Below are 20,965 nucleotides of genomic sequence, written 5' to 3' on the forward strand. Positions count from 1 at the left end.
TGAGTTCTATTTCAGAACTTCTTTCTAAAAGTTGTGAATTTTAGCCAAGTGTTCTCTTCCATTCCCACCAAAGAAAATTTTCGCACAAAACCAAGAAATATCAGCACACAAAGAAGTAACTCTAATGTTCCAATTACACACTCCTTCGACCAGTCTTGCATTATGTACTGAAGCTAACACACGAAACAGAGACACGTGCTAAATATTTGCCAAGCAAGCATTCTGTCTCTGAAAGTATCATTTCATATCGCTGCTTCGCAAGTCTGGGGGGAAATTAAGCGTACGTTTGAGCTTGATTTAGTGTAGTAGGTATTAGGTGAGGCTCCTGACTAAGCATTTCAGACATTGTTATACTCTGTAAAATGTCCTGGAGCCCAGCCGTCTCTCTTAAGCTGGTTAGCACTGAGAACATATTTGCTTGACTTCCCTGCTGAGACTACTGTACTGAATCTCAAAGGAGGGTATTAAATACACTGTAACTGAATTCTGCCCGCTCAGAGTTACAACCATATCCAGGACGGGTTAGCGGAGACATCTCACACCGACCATCAGACACTACGTCTCTAATAAGTAGTGTGAGTCCGGATCTCTTTTTCAGCCATCTTTAAAATACTTACATTGTTTTCCCTACCATCGGGTAATTCTTTGCATTCAAGATGAGCACCGCCTCTCTTTTCATCAATAAATAAACATAAGCGTCTTAAAGCATCAAAATACCTCAATTTGTTTGAGGGCATTATGGGTAACTGATACACAGGACAATGATTTTGTTAGCACATGAGGTAAACGGGATTGATGTAATTTGTCCACGTCACTGACCCTTGTAATAGTTAAACTAGTTGATTTCTAAATTTGCCTTTGATCTTAAATTATCATTAGTCTCCTATATCTGGCTCATACCTGTTTTAATTCTTTGACTCATTTTGGGCTCAACACTTTCCGCGGGAGACGATTATATGTATTTTCCTCTCACCAGGATTCAAAAGACTTCCATGGACAAACTATCTTCATCACTCCTCTTCCCACACACCATATTTACAAAGGGGCGCAATGCACCACATTAAGCTTGCATCAGACAATGTTTGCAAGGTGGGTGTTCCAGCGCTAAGAGGCCTGCAAAAATGGCACAGTAAAATTTAACAGATTACACTGCACCAATTTTGGCATCAGTGCAGTCGTTAAAATGATGCTCCCATAGAAAACTATGGGCCTCCTTGCACTTTGCTACACTAGTGGGAGCATTTTTAGTGCTTGTGTAGCAAAGCGCCACAATAGCATCGTAATTGTGACACTTTTGTGCTAACAACTGCCATGGTGCACCGTATCATAAATACTGCACAACCATGGTGTTGTTAGCTGCAGAAAATGTGGCGCCACTTTTTCTTAAATATGGGCCCTAGTGTTCTTGTAGCTCTGCAAGGAGAGAGTTTAATACTCATTGCCCGTCCCATACTTAAGATTATAGTGAGCTACATGCGCTCAGCTCTCCCTTTTCCCTTCTCTTCAAGGGTTGTTCAAGTCCTGTAATACAGTGGAAGGACTCTACAATACATATGAATGTTGAGCAGCATCATGTCATTTTGACAGGGGTACTCACTCACCTATGCTCTTCTTTTGGTCACATATTTTATATGTACGCTTCTTGATCACACACTGTCACGTTTACATAACAATTAGTGGGAAGTTAATATTTGTCATAATAATTCATAATTTTCTTTTATGTAGAAAACTATTTTTGGGGACCTTTAATTAATTACATTGTCTTTTTATGTATGATAATATATTATAGATTTTTTAATTTAGGATTTTATTTGGAAACTTTCTTGACCCTTTCCCTTTCTCTGCCTGTCACTTCCCACTTCAGCGAAGATTTATTCTAATACAACCTAGCAGACCTGTTATGCATTATTTTTCTGCTAAAAACAACTTCTTAGTTGAACATGAGTCCCTGGTAAACCTGACACCCTTGGGTGGTAGTCCTCCAAAATACTGTCTTCACTCCTCCTGTTTTCTTCAATTCAATTTTGTTGGCCTTAGGACTCTGCACACTTTACCACTGCGAACCAGTGCTAATGTGCTTGTGCTAACTCCCTAAAACCTGGTAAAATTGGCTTACCCCTGATTGGCATATTTAAACTACTTATAAGTCCCTAGTGAAGTGGTGCTATTGGGCACTAATTGTGCTACCCACTTAAGTAACCCCTTAAAGCACGTCCCAGGGCTGTCATTGCAGTTGGTGTGCAGTTTTAGACTGTCAATTCGACTTTCCAAAATAGAATCATTTTCAGGCCTAATACTTCCTTTTAATACATATAGATTACTCCTGAGGTGGACCTAAAATGGTCCATAGGCAGGGTGCAGTGTATTCAAAAAGCTTGACGTACTTTAGTTTTACAACTCTCAAATTTGTTTTTCATGACTGTGAAGCCTACCTCTCCCACAGCATAACATTGTTTTTCCTTATTCCATTTACTAACTGATAATGCCTTTGTGCATTCCTCCCAAACCGCCACACATTTGAGGGACTGGGTGTTGGCAGGATGGGCCATCTTGATGTGATTTGGGTGTGGAGCTGCCACATGTCATATTTGCACTCAGCACACACACATAGAACTAGAGGTGTGAGGTGAGCTCTGCTCCACTCCGCTGGCAAAGTTAACTGAGTTTTTGGCACTCCGCGCTCTGCTTGCAGCACGGAGTTCGTCAAAAATCTCTGCTAGTCTGGCAGAAGACTGGAGCTCACACGCATGCATTGTCACTGTGTGGCCCAATTAAAAACTTTACACTCAGCCAAGATGAAGACAATATTTGACCTATGGCAGGCAAGGAGACTGCTAGCTAAGGCTTTGCTTTTCTGCCAGTCGACGTGGAGCTTCTGCTGCAGGATACTGCTGCAAGCTGCTGCTGAGGGGCTGCACCAGTGCCAGCTCCGGTTCCAGACCACCCTCTTTTCACTGTCCTCAATGGCCCAGGAAAAGTGTATATTCCAAGCCCTGACACAATTTTTCAAATGTATTTTATGATGTCCAAATCACTAAAATAAAATGATGCATGCTCATTGACTCATTCTCCACTGCGAACAAACTAGGACTACAAATGCATAAAAACACTTGACAGTTCTAGAATGATAAAAAGTGTGTTGTTCCACGGGTCAGAGAGCAGAGAAAGAGCTATTGATTTACTGCTTAGTATATTTCAGAGCGCCTAATTGAATGTCAAAAGATGTGTGAAATTAGAAAGTTTTACTCTGGCAAACTTTGCTTGGTTCTTGTCAATACTACAGTCACTAATTGTAGTACACACACTTTTCTGCATGTGCGTTAAAATGAGGACAGTGAGCAACTGGGTTGTTTGTTGAAGAGGGTGAAACCTTAATCAAGCAACAACCAAAACCATTGTCAGGGTGAACCACAAAAGTCATCAAAGTAACCTGTGCTTAAACTTTTGGTAGCTTGGAACGAAAGCTGTCAGGCTTAACTTAGAGGCAATGTGGAAAGTATTTATACCTCACTTAAAAAGTAACAAAGTGAAAACAAAACACAAGAAAAAATGTGCACACTTAAGAAAAAAATAGAGTCAAATGTAATAAATTATTTGACACCAAAATAACAAAAATCCAATAATTACAACTAGAAATATGCAACTTCATAGATAGCGGTATAGCACCTAAAAGCAAAAATCATCACTTGTGGTCATCTGATCGTACTAGACCAGGGGAGAAGTCACAAGTTCAGTCTGAAATATTGGATTAAGGTAGCTAGAGAAACACTCTGTGATTGTTTGTAGTGGGCCACACAGGAACACATGGAAAAAGTGGGTGGGGTTACCCTTGGGAACTTATTGATTATTGGTTAGAGAGTTTACAGAAGTCACCCCACCCACAGGTTAGTGCCACACATTAATGGTGCATCCCTGTGAACACTATTGGACCTGTGAAACAGAGAAAGGACTGCACCTGCTGTTGTGTCCTATGAGATGGAAAGAGAAGCTGGACCAACTCTCACTTGTACCAGAACAAAGACTTGGCCCCCAAGGGTCAGTTGGCTGAACGTGTGCTAAGCTATAGTAACACAAACTGCAAGAAGACCACTTTTCTGAAGGAGCTCAACTGACCAATTTCAATTGCCTGGACCTGCTGCTGGCTTCTGTTGGAATGGGTACTGACTCACAAGTGTTCTTCCGGAGGTCCTGAAGTTATTGGCTGGTTTTAGAGTGTACTCCTCCCACCCAAACTGTAAAAACTGGGATTTTTATGACAACTTTCTGCTTCGAGAACCAACAGAAATCAGTGTCACCATCAAATCTGCAGCCATCGATGTAGAATCGCCGGTCGGGCAAAGCTTGCTGGTATGCCCCAACAGAATAAATTTGACTTCCAGAAATGTTTCTAAATCCAAATGTAGAGATCTTTGCTGAGACCAATGCTGAGCAGCATCATATTGCTGTTGAGGCATTCCTGGGCACGGACTACAGACTTTGCTCGCCCAAACAACTGCACCATGGCCCGGTGATTCAGCAACCCACTGTTGCCAAGCCTCACTTCAGATCAAGCTAGAAGCTAGAAGTTTCTAAATCCAAAGGTTACTCTTTGGCTGAAACTAACCTAGAACTCGTAGCTGACCTGTGCTCCATTGCAGTTAGCCTAAAACCTTACCCTTGTCCCCATACAATGGGGTTAGTTGCCCGTGGCTGGCGGTTTCTGCCTTTTGGTGCTAATTTTATTTGGAACTTTAAAAAATCATATTTCTGGTTCCCCTTGCTGGAAGTTTGTTGTTTTGGTGTAATTGTTTTCATTAACATACTCCTCATTTTTATGGCTTGGAGTGGGACTTTTATTGTAATATGTTTTCTACATTTCACATGTTTTGGTATTCGTAAATGTTTTACACATGTTCTCAAATTAAGCCTGTCTGCCCTGTGCCATAGCTACCGGGGGGTGAGCGCATTTTTAAATTACTGAAACTTTTACGGGATCTAATAAGAACAGTGGCATTATTACTTTTAGTGAACTGACATCCCTAACAATTAATAATCCATTTTGTCACGTCTCCAATATGTTTACTAAACATAAAACAATCTTTGTTTTGCTTGGTTTTCCCAGCACTGGCAAAGTCAATGGGGTAATGCAATTTTTTCAATGCAGCACATGAAAATAGCATTAGTGAATGCCTGTAATTGCATATGTTACATAGAAAGGCCAGAACGTTTGTGTTTTCCAATGTTTGTTTTTCTTTACATTACGATACAGAACTAACCAGAGAGCAATGAATGATTCTAGTGTGTATCAGAGAAAACCTTTGGGACAGTGAACTGCATCATGCTCGATCATGTATCCATGAAAAGTGAAGATACTTGGCATAAACTCATCTAACTGATTAACCTTGAAAAGTCCTCAGTTTCAGAGATGAAACACACCTGTATTGTTGATGAAAAATCAATTGATTATTTAAGAACTCTGATTCTGACATTGTACATTTTTAATTACGAAGCTAGTAGTTATGTTTTGGACTTTTTTGCTTATGCAGGGTCATCCCCAATCTTTTTGCCTCCTGCCTCCTATTTATTTCTGACCTGTTGCTGTTGGCTTTTGAACTCTGAGAACTTTACCATTGCTAACCAGTGCTAAAGTGCATATGCTCTGTGTAGAATTGTATGAAATTGGTTTATCCATGATTGGCATATTTGATTTACTAGTAAGTCCCTAGTAAAGTGCACTAGAGGTGCCAGGGCCTTTAAATCAAATGGTACTTGTGGGCCTGCAGCACTACTTGTGCCACCCATATAAGTAGCTCTGTAATCATGTCTCAGACCTGTCACTGCAGTGTCTGTGTGTGCAGTTTTAACTGTAAATTCGACTTGGCAAGTGTACCCACTTGCCAGGCCTAAACATCCCCTTTTCGTACATATAAGACACTCCTAAGGTAGGACCTAGGTAGCCTCAAGGGCAGGGTGCAGTGTATGGTTAAGGTAGGATATATAGTAATGTGTTTTATATGTCCTGACAGTGAAATATTGCTAAATTCGTTTTTCACTGTTGCAAGCCCTGTCCCTCTCATAGGTTAACATGGGGGCTACCTTTAAATCTGATTAAAGTGTAGATTCCCTTTGGAAGCGGATGGACATGTGGGGTTTGGGGTCTCTGAGCTTACAATTTAAAAATACATCTTTTAGTAAAGTTGATTTTAGGATTGTGTGTTTGAAAATACCACTTTTAGAAAGTGAGCATTTTCTTGCTTATACCATTTCTGTGACTCTGCCTGTTTGTGGATTCCCTGTCTGGGTCAGTTTGACAGTTGGGCTGGCTGCACCTCACACTAGACAGTGACACAAAAGGAGCTGGGGTGTAGTCTGCATTTCCTGATGAGCCATATATGCTAGGAGGGAGGGGAGGAGTGGTCACTTACACCTGAATGGGCTGTGCCTGTTCTCACACAATGCAGTCTCCGACCCCCTGGTGAGTGTCTGGGGCTTGGCCTGGGCAAGGCAGGATTTCACATTCAAAAGAGACTTTACATTTAAGTAGGCCTACTTCAAATGAGAAATCGGAAGGGCGCCCAAAAACACAGACTTTAGATCACTTCTGGACATCAAGAGGAACCTCTGCCTGGAGAAGAGCTGAAGAGCTGAGAAGTGTTGCCCTGCCTGTGACTGTGCTTTGTGGAGCTATCCTGCAGTTGCTGCTTCTGTCAGAGTAAGAGGGCAAAGACTGGACTTTGTGTGACATCCATCTTGTGAAGAATCTCCAAGGGCTTGATTTAGAGCCTGCCTCCTGTTGTTTCTCAGGGACAGCAAAGACTTCTCTCTGCCAGCACCTGGGGTCTCTGGAGAGACTCCTGCTCTGACAAGTGGTGCCCTATCCAGTCCCTGGGCCCTTGAAAGGAAAGCTGGTGGAAATCCAAGGAAATCGACTTTGGACGACTTCAGACCGACGCCGCTGCTGAATCCGGTGACGCCGCCTACACCCAACTACGTGGTCTTCACTGGAACGCGACGACCTTCGCAGGCCCGACGCCGCTGCAGCCCAGATGAAGTCCGCAACTCCGTGGAAGTCGCTGCACCACGTCGTAACCGACACCGCTCGAAGTGCGCGGATTCAACATTTCGCACTGATGCCACGATCCCCGACTTCGCGCATTGACTTGTTTTCACTCTTCACCAAAGGTACTGTACTTGGGAGTCTACACGTCTCCGTGTCCAGCGGCACTGGTGTCAGCTTGTTGGGAACGACTCCGTCACGACACCATGTTAACACCTCATCGAAGCATTTTGTGTTTCTAAGCGCTATTTTTTAGTTTAATCTTTAAAAATGTATAACTTGACTTGTGTATGTTAGATTTTTGTCGTTTTGGTCTTGTTTTGTTTAGATAAATATTTCCTATTTTTCTAAACTGTTGTGTCATTTTGTAGTGTTTTCATTAAGTTACTGTGTGTGTTGGTACAAATACTTTACACCTAGCACTCTGAAGTTAAGCTTACTGCTCTGCCAAGCTACCAAGGGGGTGAGCAGGGGTTAGCTGAGGGTGATTGTCTTTTACCCTGACTAGAGTGAGGGTCCTTGCTTGAATAGAGGGTAACCTGACTGTCAACCAAAGCCCCCATTTCTAACATTATGTATTAGATTTTAAACTTTCTATGTGTTTTGCATGACCATCAATTTACTCGCGTTATTAAGTTACTTTCTTCACCGCTGACTTTTATATAGTACCTGGGCTATTATTATGCAGACTCCACTATCTACCTGTGCCAGAAATGTTTATTATTTGTTTTCTTTATCATTGAGGTTGACAATGCGGGTGTGCGTGTGACTGGATCCACAACCTGACAGTCTTAATGGACACTGTGTCTCTCTTCCTGTAACAAAGGTCCCCAACCCCTTGAAGATATGCGAGGCGAGCTTTTCTTTTACTCACAGACCAAGTCTGAACTTGACCCACAGATCACTTGAATCTCCTAAAACGTTTGGGCATATATTCTGGCCATCTTTGGAAACGTTCACCCAGTGAGAGTTTAAAAATAAAACCAACTTTGATAAGAATTGAAAAAGGTGCAATTTAGGTAGAAGTCATTGCTTTAAAATCCTGAGAGATAAACCTTTTCCACACGAGCCTTTTATGCTTCGCAATGTCTAATGTAATTTAATTGTCAGCATTGCAACTTCCTAAGGATGGCTGCATAATCTCCAAATAGTCTCTTATGGCATTCTGACATGGCTGTGTCTATTGGGTCCCTTTAAGGCTACTGTACACTCTGCCCCTGTTCTCCAATTGTGATTTCAAGTATTCTCTCTTCTATAGAGTGGGCAGCGTGAGATAATGAAAGATGCACGCTGATCGCTGGACAGTTCTATTGAGAACATTAAAACAGAGATTAGAACCTGTGACATGCAGGTGACCCTATGCTCATAGATTGTCTTCTGCCTTAGATATGACGTTCTCTGCTATCCTATGGGCATGATTGTGCTACTGGGCACAGTGAGACATACAACAGGGAAAGCTTATGAATATTAACCATGCCATGTGGCAACACTGCAGACAGTCATGAGCTGAACCCTGGATTCATGCATCTCCCAGTGAGCAAGGGTACTCACGGAGCAATTTTGCACACAGACACCCCTATTATCAAACAAATTCTGACAGGTACTGCTCGCTGTATGAAATAACAGGGTTTCACAGATTGCTTTGATAATTTATTTGATTCTGACTTTTGCTCCACCTTGCATTGATATAATTTTGGGTTGTTCGGAAAGTGTACGGCAATGGGACATCTCGTGATATCACAAGGAAAATAGGTTTAATCTTTCATTACACCATAGATCAAGGAATTGCCTGTCCATTTTCATCAAAGCTATTGCAGTGCAAAGGAGAGAATTTCAGCAGAATTTTCCATGATTCCCAAAGCGTTCAGAATGCATTTCTGGTCGCTTTTTCACGCCAGAATGGTAAAATGTCAGATGGCACCTACATTATTCTTTGAAACATGCAAGAGATTACCTGTGAGCAGGAATTTTGTGGTCTCCGGCAATAAGTAGGACATCACAGAGCTGCTTTTGCTGGAGGTAATTTTCCATCTTCCGAAATGTCTGTTCTGCATGATTTGTAGACTGGAAGTACTCATCCGATCCATTTGCGTTCATTCTACTAGGCGAACAGCTTGTTACTGGTAAGCTGCGAAAAAAAGTGAGAGCTGACATCAGCATCGAGTTTTAAAACATGTATAGATTTGTAATAAATGTACGAACACAGATGTGTCGCTCATCAGGAAAGCAATGTAACATGTCTTCCGGTTTGCTTCTTCTCAGAGACGAACTAGATAGCATATCACAACGAGTGGCATATCAAATACAAGTAGAAAAATAAAGTCTTAATTTTTATTGTTACTATGGCGTAGAGGTTTTAACCATAGGACAAAAATACAACCACAAGCAGAAAGACAGGTTAGCCTCATACTCAGTCGTATACTAAACACAAGTATGACATCAGCAGTACATGACATATTATATGACATAGAACACTAGAAGGGCTGACCTTTTTTTAAAGCACCCTAGCAAAAACTATTTGGCATCCTCACTGCTGATGGTGCGTAAAGTGAGGTAACACAAGCTCTATTTGTGTTCACAGGTCAGTCCCTTACTGGTTGTATTACTCGGTTACAGGCCTCTGAACACACACATCTCCACTTCTCTTCCACCGCACCTGAATAACCCACAGCTCAGCTACTCACTGCTGCTGCTAAGTTGTTGATGAAGGGAGGAGATTTAAGTATTTTTGAGCATGGGTGAGGGTGAGATGGGAGGGAACGAGAGAAGGGGAAGGATAGCAGGAGAAGAGGGAGTCAGCTGTGGCCCGTTCTACAGGGCAGATGGGCTACACCCCCTCACCTTTACCCCAAAAAGAAGCGTGTCTGTCAGACTCAGCAAAGACCAGCCTGGCAGACACACTTCATTTTCAGGTTTTGCAGCCAGGAGGAAGGCAATCACTACTATGCAGGCTCCTGGCTGCCTGAGCTGAACTTTGCTGGGCTGAAGATGTCAGTGCTACTGTGGGCCTGACCACTTCAGCCTGGCAGACCATGAGGGGGGAGTATCACTGATTGCCTCTACCTCAGAGTTTCGGTTTTAAGCCCATTCCTGAGTGTCAATCACTGACATCTCGTCACAGAGTGGGGAGGGGTCATCAACTCTCATTGACCCCATCACACTCTGTGATGAGTAGGGACTGTTTCTTCCCCTTATTGGCTGACCTAGTCAGACAATGGGAGAAGGCAGCAGTCCCAACCCTCCTGGGACCTCCTAGGCAGGACTGCGCAGGTAAGTGTGTTTTTTTAAATATTTGGTGCATGCATTTGAGTGAGTGTTGGGAATGGATGTGGGTTTGTGAGCATGTATGTGAATGCATGGTTGTGAATGAGTGTGTGTGTTCCATCCATCCCCCCTTCCTCCTAAAAATACCATCTGCCACTGTGTTAAAATAGGGTACTTGCATAAACAACCTTAATACAGGCAGCTCCAAGTATCACTCTGAAGGTTGTTGCCATTGGCGTTGGCCCAGCTCGCCCATGCAAAGGCTAACTCCTGGCTCTAACAATATGTTAATAATATATTCCATTGTTCATATCTACTTGACTCAATAAACAAACAACATATGTTGAAATAGTTAAATATCCATACAAGCTATCAAAAATATAAACAACAACATTGACTTAATTTCTGTGTCACTTTAGAAAGGTAAACACACATCAATGTTAAACAAAATCTGACACTCACAGATACAGTTAGCAACAATTTCAGGGTGAAGATTAGGTTGTTTGATTTCCAGCCAGTACTTGATCAAAGTCATAGAAAATCTATGAATTAATCTAAATCCATAAACGTCACAGAGTTTACAGTTAACTCCATTGTAATGCTACAGGGAATTACATTTTCTAATAACAAGAGTGAAATTACATTTGTTCTGCTCCTCAGCATTAAATTATAGTCGCAATCACTGGTATGGGTGATGGTGTCCCATAGATCTCCAAGTCATATCTGAAAAAACTTCTGGTTGTGAAAATGATCATTGTTAACCATATATGTCGAATAAAATATACCAGTGGGAGCATACATGATATCACACAGCCTCTGAAACCCAAACACACCACTCCCAAACGTTAATGATAAAAATGAAAATGTTTGAGGTAAACGCTGACTTTCAAATTAGCAGATTAACACTGTTTCTAATGTGATCTCCTGGGTCCTTGGAATTATTTTACCCTCAATTGTTTCCTTCATGATTTATACCAGTCATTCAGCTGTCTAATCTGGGATATTTTGCACCACAATTACCTTGAACAACAAGCACTCAAGTACCATTTGTTCACGTTGTTCCATGATCCCGTACTATGATTGTGACGCGATGGTGTAATTTGAGGAATTTCACTTAACAAGAATAACATAAAATGACTGAAGTTAAACAAATTACGCGGGTGTCATTTCAATTCGGCCAGGTTTGGTTTTAACAAAAGTTGATAAAAATGTATGCGTTATCAAAACATTACATCTCAGTACTTCTGATTGTGCGCATTATCATATATAAAAAGGTCCTTCTTTATATTATGCTTTGTAAGTGCACTCTCATTCAATGTTTTGTTGGATACTTGTCACTAACTGGGGTGATACCTGTTTTCTGTGTCATCAGCAGGAACACTGCAGAGCAAATAGGCATGTTGAACTGATAACAGCATGCAAAGAAAACCTGTTATTTGTGAAAGTAGATAGCCTATGATTGACACGTGCTTCTATTTTGAGATTGACCCTGTCAGTTGCAGTCACTTCTGCAGGTTTGAGTGACTGGTGTCAAAACCTTTGCCAAATTAGGTTTTGGATGCATTTTTCCATAGTTTGATGATCACATGGTTGAATATAATTGAGGTTTTTATCAGCGCGTTTTATCTGTGTTTCTTCATCTAAGCTCAGAATTAAATGCCCTAATGTGCACAATAAACCGGATGCATGAATTTACTGCCTAGCACCCCTTTACTTTGATTTTGGACAGTTTGTTGTTAGTGTGTTGTAAATTGACGTGCACGCACAGTCTTCAGTTTAGAGGAGCTCACAATACTAGTAACATGGCTGGTATTCCCTTTTTACTATCTTTTTACTCCAGCTTCTCCTACATAGTTTCTCTGAACATCGGCTAATCTATTTCTTCTCTTTGTCTTGATAATGCTTCTGGGTGAAACTTGGCTATCGTGGTTCACTATGCGAGTCGCAAGTCTAGGAAACAAATCCAATTCATCAAAGTGTGCTCATAATACTTAATTAACGATGCAAACCATTGAAAAATATCCAGTTAAAGGAGTGAGTCAATTCTATTATAGTATAGCAAATGTTACAACTGAAATTATTTGCTGCAATTATCCCAAATGGCACCATAACTTTTGTGATAAATTGGCTCATTGGTGATCGGGGGTGGTTTGAAACCCTACTTAAGCAATGATCACAATCCTTGGAAGGGTCAGGCACACCCAAATCCCAAATTTCACCTCTGCTCACCCCTCTGATAGCTTGGCACAGAAAAGTCAGGCTTAACTTAGAGGCAATGTGTAAAGTATTTATGCTGCACTTCAAACTCTAATACATTGAAAACACAACACAAGAAAATGCCCACACCAACTTAAAAAAAAATAGAGCCAATTTTAATAAATAAAACAAGACCGAATTGATAAAAAAAAGAGATCAGTAGAACTGGAGATATGCAAGTTTAAAGATTTCAGTGGACATAGCATAGAGCACAAAGCACCAACTGTGGGTATCTGGCTGCACTGAGCCAGAACAAAGTCAGACGTTTAGCCAACTACAATGGAGCGTGAGCTGGCTGCAGGGGCCTGGTTAGCTCCTCTGAAAAAGACTACCTTAAATCCTGGTTGCAGAGCATTAGAACGTCCTGCACAGAGGTTGTGTCAGCACAGCCGTGGTAATGCTTTGGTTCGGAGGTGCTGCAAAGCTGCTTTGCAAGGACCTGTGTTATCGTTGAGAATCCTGTGGAGGAGGTGTTAATTCTCCTATGGTTTCAAGATCAATTAGGCTTTATCTTGGATGTTGTGTGTAGTTGTGGCTGTGATCTTAGAGTATTACAATGATTCAAGTTTTCTTTTTACCAATCTAACCTAAAAACATGTTTTCTGTTTCATATAGCTTATTTTGTGCATTCCAAATGCTTTCAAACGTTTAAGATAAAATGGAAAACAAACTTGACATAAAAACTGACTTAAAAATTGGCAGATTGTCCCTGTGCTTACTGTGATCTCATGAATGTGTTTCAGTCCTGATGGAGGTTAATTCTTCATTTTCAAAAACTAAATGCATTCATTAACAAAGTGTGATTTACAAGGTTAAATAACGCGCACATTTACAACATAACTTGTAGTAGGTAACCGCAAAAAAATAAGTTAACATGGTTTGTTGAATAGAGTTAGCCTAAGACTTATGTAATTTTGAATGTTGAATTAACACCTTTAAGGCTAAGAGCCCTGCTCACTCATTTTCACAGTTGTTTTGCACAATGTATTTTTCTTTTTTTTATGACTGCAGTTTCTCTGGTTATCCAGAAGCTTTCTTTTAGCTAGTGAATAGATATTTGCTATGAATTAGATGACTGATAGTTACAACCTAAAGACGTATCCATGCATGTAAAAATTGTAATAGTCTGAGAAATATGAGAGTTTACCTGTTACATAGTTTGGAGAAAAACGATTGGCTCCTGAGACTGGGAACGAGCTGAAATGTTGCAACTATTTTTTGTTGAATCATAACAGCTCATGTTCCATAGACTAGTTAGAACTGAGTAGAGCAGACCTGAGAGATGCTTGCCGACTTCAGATTGAGAAGATCCTTCTCAATTCTGTCGATTTCCACTGCTTCAGTGCAAAGGCTTCATGCCTAAGCATTCCAGTTCTCTCACCAGAAAACCTCTTTTGGGTTTCTGAATCTGATACCATACTTTATTGCCTTTTCAACCTATTCTTCTTTACTTTAGAATAGGGTATTTCTTTATGGAATACACTTGTTGCATACTGCTAGAAATGGGGTTTCTGATTGGCTAGGGTATGCACCTCAGCCAGGCAGAACTTACCCACTCTAGTCAGGGCAAGGGAGTTACACATCCAAGATAACCCCTGCTCACCCCCTTGGTAGCTTGGCACGAGCAGTCAGCCTTAACCTGGAGGCAATGTGTAAAGCGTTTGCACAACACACACAACACATGTGACGCAATAGCCCCACCACAAAGGAAACACAACACCAGATTATATGAAAATATACTGTATTGTACACAAGGCAATTATCAGACCAAACATCACATATCAGTACTATCCTGCTACCTTAGTAGTTGTCAGAACATTACACATTAGTTACTCTGAAAATTAGCAGTAGTCACACATAACCCACAGGTTACTCAGTATTCTGCAACATAAGCAGTAGTCAGGAAACACGTTATCACATTAGAACACTTGTCATAAGAATATCATAAAACGCCCATAGTAGAAACATTAGAAAAAATATGGCAAGTTAGGGAAACATATTAGCAAGTCATGCCCATAAAAGGAACATTTGCATATGCCTATGAAACACCATCAAAAACAGGTAGGCAACATATAAATCAGACGAAGTCTCTAGTAAGAACTTATGTTCTATATATTGTTCCTTTAACAGTACCTGGCTTGATGAAGGCACCTCCAGTGCCTAGAAGATGAACAATGGGGCCCCCGGCGCTCCTATGCGCAAAATGGGGGCCTCTGACATCCTTTTGAGGAGAAGAGGGTGGCCCGCACCTCCTCTAGACCATTGACGGGCCCCTCCAGGGAGTGTGATTACTGGGGGCCACCCAGGAAGCGCTTTTCAAAGCGCTAAGGCCATACTTATAGCCCGGGTTGCGGCGGTGATTTCAGCATGAAACAGGTGCCTCAAAGTGCCTGAGGGCACAGAAGAGCGCTCTCTCAGTGCAAAGGGGATATCAAGGCAGCACTCCTCGTGCACGGAAAAGTTACAGGGGTCAGGGGCCACGGCACCCTGCCCCTGGGAGCAATGAAGCAGGAAGGAGCACAAGGCTGGTGGGTCCAGCTAACAGGCCAGCACAAGGGGTGCAGATGATGCCAGTTCCTCCTAGTGACCAGGCAGGTCACAGGTCAGCACAGCAGCAGCAGTCCAAGGCGGTTTCCTGGTGAGTCCATTCAGCAGCATCTTGTGTCCAGGTTCAATTTCCAAGAGTGTTCAAATTGTGGGGAAAATTCTCCTGTACTTATAGTCAGTTCTTACAGTGTTTTACAATGGTAGGGAGAGGAGGTTCCATCCAGTTACAACTGGTTCTGGGAGTGCCCCCTCTCGCCTTTCAGCACAGGCTCTAAACATCAGTGGGGGGTTAACAACCCTATTGTGTGAGGCCTGGGCACAGTCTTTACAAATGCAGGTGTGCCCCGCCTCTCCCTTCTCTCAGCCCAGGAAGACTATTCAGTATGCAGATGCACCTCTGTAACACCTCCACCCTCCCTGTGTACAGGCTGTCTGAAAAGTATGCACAAAGCCCCAACTGTCACTCTGCCCAGACGTGGATTGGAGTCAAGCTGCAAAACACCAGAGTCATAAGCACAGATAAATGCACACTTTCTAGAAGTGGCATTTCTGTGATAGTAATAAAAAATACACCCACACCAGTAAGCAGTATTTATTATCACCATCACAACCATACCAAACACGCCTACGCTACTCCTCATAAAGCAGACAATACCCTTTACACATAAGGCAGGGCATTTCTAATGCAATCCTATGAGAAGGTAGCACTCACAGCAGTGAGACACCAAGTTAGGCTGTTTGTCACTACCAGGACAGGCCATGCAATATGGCACATGTCCTGCCTTTCTACATACATGGCACCCTGCCCATAGGGCTAGCTAGGGAGTACCTTAGTGGAGACTTACATGTAGTAAAAGGGGAGTTCTGGGCCTGGCAAGTAACTTTAGATGCCAGGTCCCTGTGGCAGAAAACTGCACACACAAGCCCTGCGCTAGCAGGCCTGAGACAGATTTAAAAGTCCACTTCAGTGGGTGGCGCAAGCAGCGCTGCAGGCCCACTAGTAGTATTTAATTTACAGGCCCTGGACATAGAGATACCACTGTACAAGGGACTTATAGATAAATTAAATATGCCAATTAGGTATAAGCCAATCATACCAACTTTAGATGGGAGAGCACCTGCACTTTAGCACTGGTCAGCAGTGATAAAGTGCTCAGAGTCCTAGAGCCAACAGCGAGAGGTCAGAAAAAACAGGAGGCAAAAAGACTGGGGATGACCCTGCGTAAGGCAAAAAGTCCAATGCATACGTTGTTCATTTTCTAGTTCATGTTATTTTTAAATATCAACTTCTAGGTCATCTAAATCGGAAATAATAATGACTTGAAATGTAATACTTAGCCAGCTAGTGACTTGAATAAACTGATTTGTTAACAAATCTCTTTCAACCCTCTTCTTTTCCCTTTGTGGTTAATTGTGAAGACCCAATTGGCCTACACCGTCTATGGAAATTAATGTAAATAATGGCGGTCATTCTGACCCTGGCGGTCATGGACCGCCAGGGCCGGGGACCGCGGGAGCACCGCCAACAGGCTGGCGGTGCTCCCAAGGGCATTCTGACAGCGGCGGTATGGCCGCGGTCAGAAACAGAAAAACGGTGGTCTCCCGCCGGTTTTCCGCTGCCCTGAGGAATCCTCCATGGCGGCGCCGCCAGGAACAGGATGGCGGTGAGGGGTGTCATGGGGCCCCTGGGGGCCCCTGCAGTGCCCATGCCAATGGCATGGGCACTGCAGGGGCCCCCATAAGAGGGCCCCTAAAAGATTTTCAATGTCTGCCATGCAGGCACTGAAAATCGCGACGGGTGCTACTGCACCCGTCGCACCCTTCCCACCCCGCCGGCTCCATTCGGAGCCGGCTTCCTCGTGGGAAGGGGTTTCCCGCTGGGCTGGCGGGCGGCCTTCTGGCGGTCGCCCGCCAGCCCAGCGGGAAACACAGAATAACCGTGGCGGTCTTCTGACCGCGAAGCGGTATTCTGGCGGCTCCCGCCGGCACCGCGGTTACCGCGGCCGGCGGGAGTCAGAATGACCCCCAAAATGTCCTTATCTACTCTCCTCGTCCAATAACAAAGGACAATATGATGAACGGCACGGTTTGAATGATGATTATACCCGACATTTGAGGTTCAAGAATCTCTGTTCCATCTGTCCTTAGGTGAAATTCTCTTACCCTATGTTTCATCATCCGTGTATTAGTATACCAGTGATTCGTGTGTCTAATCTGTGATATATTCTATTCCTGTTTTTTAAATGGAGAAACAGACTTAAACAGAGTCTGAATATGTTTTAACTATCTCGTATTTTACGCAGTTATATTTCAATATCACAAAGATCAGATCCTCAGCCAGTTTCTCTAAACCCAAAACAGGCCCTGCCTTTAGAAGTAAGAAAAATTGAATTACAAATTGAGGAGTGTGAAAGCACATTTGTTATAAAACAGAAAAGGAAGACCCATACATTTTTATTTGCTGACTCTACTCTAATAACATTTCATAGTGTGTGAAAGAGAAATGCGGGTCTGGTAGAAAGAAAAAAGCATAACAGTTATTTCTGTGTTGTAGTTCGCTTATTCAGATTAATTACCTGAAAGCTCAGGAGAACGATGTGCAAATTCACCTGCTGTGAACAACCAGGCATACTAATTGCCAGGCTTCTTTTGGCAGTGAATGGAAGTCACAACTTTGTAGAATTCTCATGCATGAAAGGCAGCTTTAGCAGGTTGGGGTTCATTTAAGACTAGTTTAACCTTTGTCACAGACAGTAAGGAGGTTGGGGAATGGGAGATGTTAGTGGCATATGTTTCTGTTTAAGCCAGTTTACAAAGCTCCAAATTTTGACATCAGTTCAAAATAATTTTTCTAAATAAGTGAAACTTCTAATTAATGGGGTTTCAAGTACTTTTACCACTGGAAATGTATGAGTTAAGATAATAACTAGAAATTAAAATTGTACATTTCAAATGAAAGTAGGTAACCTGAAGCAAAGTAAATTCCTATACGAATTAATAAAAGGCTTAATATTTGCCTATGCCACATTGCCAGTTGAGGGATAGGGTGAATTGACAAATGCATTTCCCCTGAAATGCACGCAGACCATTTCTAATAGTACTGTTACACTGTGTTAATCATGATGGTCACATTATGGTATGTTGCTGACAGACTGTGTCTTTGCCTAGCACCTGCTCTTACCCAAAACATTAAAGAAGTGTTTGAATTTATATCATCCTCTAGTAGCATTAACCCTGGGATGCACTGCAATCCATTTATTTTCACAGTGCAACTACAGACCCTGAGAAACCTTATGCAAATCGTCTTTGTTTCAGCTCCAATGGAAAAAGTACAGCTCATCCCCTCTGCACTGGAGTAAAATCATCCCCAGGCCAGTTTCAGACTTGTTCGGCTAATTGAGTTAAATGTAACTTGATCTGGGTAGTTTTATTTTTAGGGCTGGGGGTGGGGGGCATAGGGGTAGTTTAGACTAGTAAGTGGGGTTGTGGTAGTTTTTAGGGGTGTGGGGTGGATTAAGGGCATGGGGTGGGGGTGGTGGGTCGGGGTAGTTAGTTTTTTAGGAATGGGGTGGGAGGATCAGGGTAGTTTGGTTTTTAGAGGCGGTGGGGGGATCGGGGTAGTTTGTTCAGGTAAGTGGGGTTAGGGGTAGTTTTTAGGGGTGGGAGATGAATTATTTGCCTGGGTGGGGGTTGGGGTAGTTTGACTTTTAGGGGAAGGGTGGGAAATTGGGGTAGTTTGGTCAGGTAAATGGGGTTGGGGTAGTTTTAAGGGGTGTGGTGGATGAAGGGTTTTGGACGGGGGTGGGGGAGTTGAGGTAGTTTGGTTTTTAGGGGCAGGGTTGGGGTGATCAGGATAGTTTAGTTTTTCGGGGCGAGTCGTTTTTTTTTAGAATGGGTGGGGGGTCGGAGAAGGTTTTAGGTCTCAGGGTGGTTGGGGGGTTTCAGGGTATGTTTGTTTTTAGGGGCAGGGGTGGGGGTGTAGAGGTAGTTTTGATTTTAGGTGGGGGTCAAGATTTTTAGGGATGGGGTGAGGGGTCAGCTGTTTTTATGGCAAGTGGGCCGTTGGTGAAGGTTTTAGGGCTCAGTGTGGATGGGGGTATCAGGGTAGTTTTGGGGGTTGAGGATGTTTTTAGGGGTGGGGTGGCTGAGTGGTAGTTTGGTTTTTAGTGGTGGGAGTTTGGGGTAGTTTGGTTTTTAGGGGCGAGGAGGGGGGATCAGGGTAGTTTTGTTTTTAGGGGTGGGGTCTGTTGTTTTTACAGGTGGGTGAGGGTGTCAGGGAAGGTTTTAGGGCTCATGGCAGCTAAGGTTTTGTTTTTAGGGACAGGGGTGGGTGGTTGGGTAGTTTGTTTTAGGGGTGAGTGGGGGTATCAGTGTAGTTTTGTTTTAAGGGGCGGGTGGGAGGTCGGTTATTTTTAGGGCAGGTGGGGGTTGGGGAAGGATTTAGGACTTAGGATGGTTGTGGGGTGTTGGGGTACTTTGGTTTTAAGGGACAGGAGTGGGTGGTTAGGGTAGTTTTAGTATAAGGGTGGGGTACGCTTGGGCCTTAGGGCGGGTGGGAGTGACATGCTAGAACCACGCATACCGTTCCCACACATGCCTTTACTAGGCATGCCTTTACAGTGAAAAATTGTTGCAAAGGCATGCATGTTAAAGGCATTTGTGGTAACAATGTGGTTGTTTTTCCGACTGTGTTGTTCAGGCATGCCTGGTTCTCACATTAGTTGATCCATCATACAACCATTTTGCACACACACTGAGAAATCTGTTCCTGATAACTGACGGTTTTATTAAGAGTGACACTTTTTACAATATCTAGCCCCACTCAGAGTTTGCTTAGAACAGATATTCCGCAAACACTCTCTCACATGTCTGTTAATGATAATATCCAGATTAATTGACATATTTCTGTTTTTAAAATACTCAAATACATTTAGTTATCTGTTCTTGGTAATACATAAACTTGTGCTCTGTTCTTATTTCTGTTTTAGAATACCTCATGGATCTGTAAGTAAGCAAAAAGTTGCCCAGCGTGGGACATCATACGTTACTATCTGTAAATCTCAGGATGAATCTATGGACGTGTAACAGGATAATTTCCCAGTTTTGACATAACACTTCAGGGAGCCCTCCAATACCCACAGTTGTCCTCCTAATCCAAAGGTAAGTGCATTCAGAGAAGCCTATGTTAATTGATTCATGCATTTGTGTGTGACAACTGTCCTTGAGGTTGCGCTATCAAATATTGCTAATACATTTGGGAACCTGGGTAAAACTAATAATAAGTATTAGGTTAATGAAGCTTCCAAATTTATCATAAGGATAGCGATTGTATAAAGACAACAACTTTACGCCCAATTTCTCTGATCTTTCATAATGAGTTGTTAGAATGTTCTCACTGATGTGCTATTTTTGTCGCACCACAGAGCCTACTAAATTTCATAAGTGCACATGGGCTGAGCTCAAATCCTTCATCACCAGGGTTGCACATTCATCGGGGTTAGGCTTTCCTGTGGGCTTCGAGATTAATCAACAATGTGTTATAAGAGCATTTACTTGGATTTTACACTAACAGTCAAATAATAATCAGTATAGATACGTCTTTTTCAGGAGTGCGATCACCTATTTGCGGAATGATCATACACTGAACAAATGCTAAATGTTATTCTACCTTCAAGAATAAATAAGAAGAGCGCAGCCTTTCACTCTCTTCTCTTGTCTCTTCTTCCCTCTCCTCGTTTCCTCTCTCGCTTTGCCTGTAGTTCAGAGTTTCCCCCTCTTTCTGACCCTCCTCATTCTCTTTCACAGGTCTCCCATGCTTCACGTCTTGCCATATTCCGATATTGCTGATTCTTTAACCTTTGG

The 20,965-nt window shown here is 42.6% G+C and overlaps 1 protein-coding gene across 1 annotated transcript in view; it reads right to left on the reverse strand.

Annotated features, from left to right (window-relative positions):
* KLHL4 (kelch like family member 4) overlaps nucleotides 1–20,965 on the reverse strand; it is a 924,273-nt gene that overhangs the window by 490,000 nt on the left and 413,308 nt on the right. The window contains exon 2 of the mRNA XM_069213186.1: nucleotides 8,991–9,164. Within this exon, the coding sequence (XP_069069287.1) occupies nucleotides 8,991–9,164 (174 nt within the window). The remainder of the gene's footprint in view (nucleotides 1–8,990; nucleotides 9,165–20,965) is intronic.

The sequence above is a fragment of the Pleurodeles waltl genome, chromosome 2_1 (assembly GCF_031143425.1).
Source record: "Pleurodeles waltl isolate 20211129_DDA chromosome 2_1, aPleWal1.hap1.20221129, whole genome shotgun sequence".
Lineage (NCBI taxonomy): Eukaryota > Metazoa > Chordata > Amphibia > Caudata > Salamandridae > Pleurodeles > Pleurodeles waltl.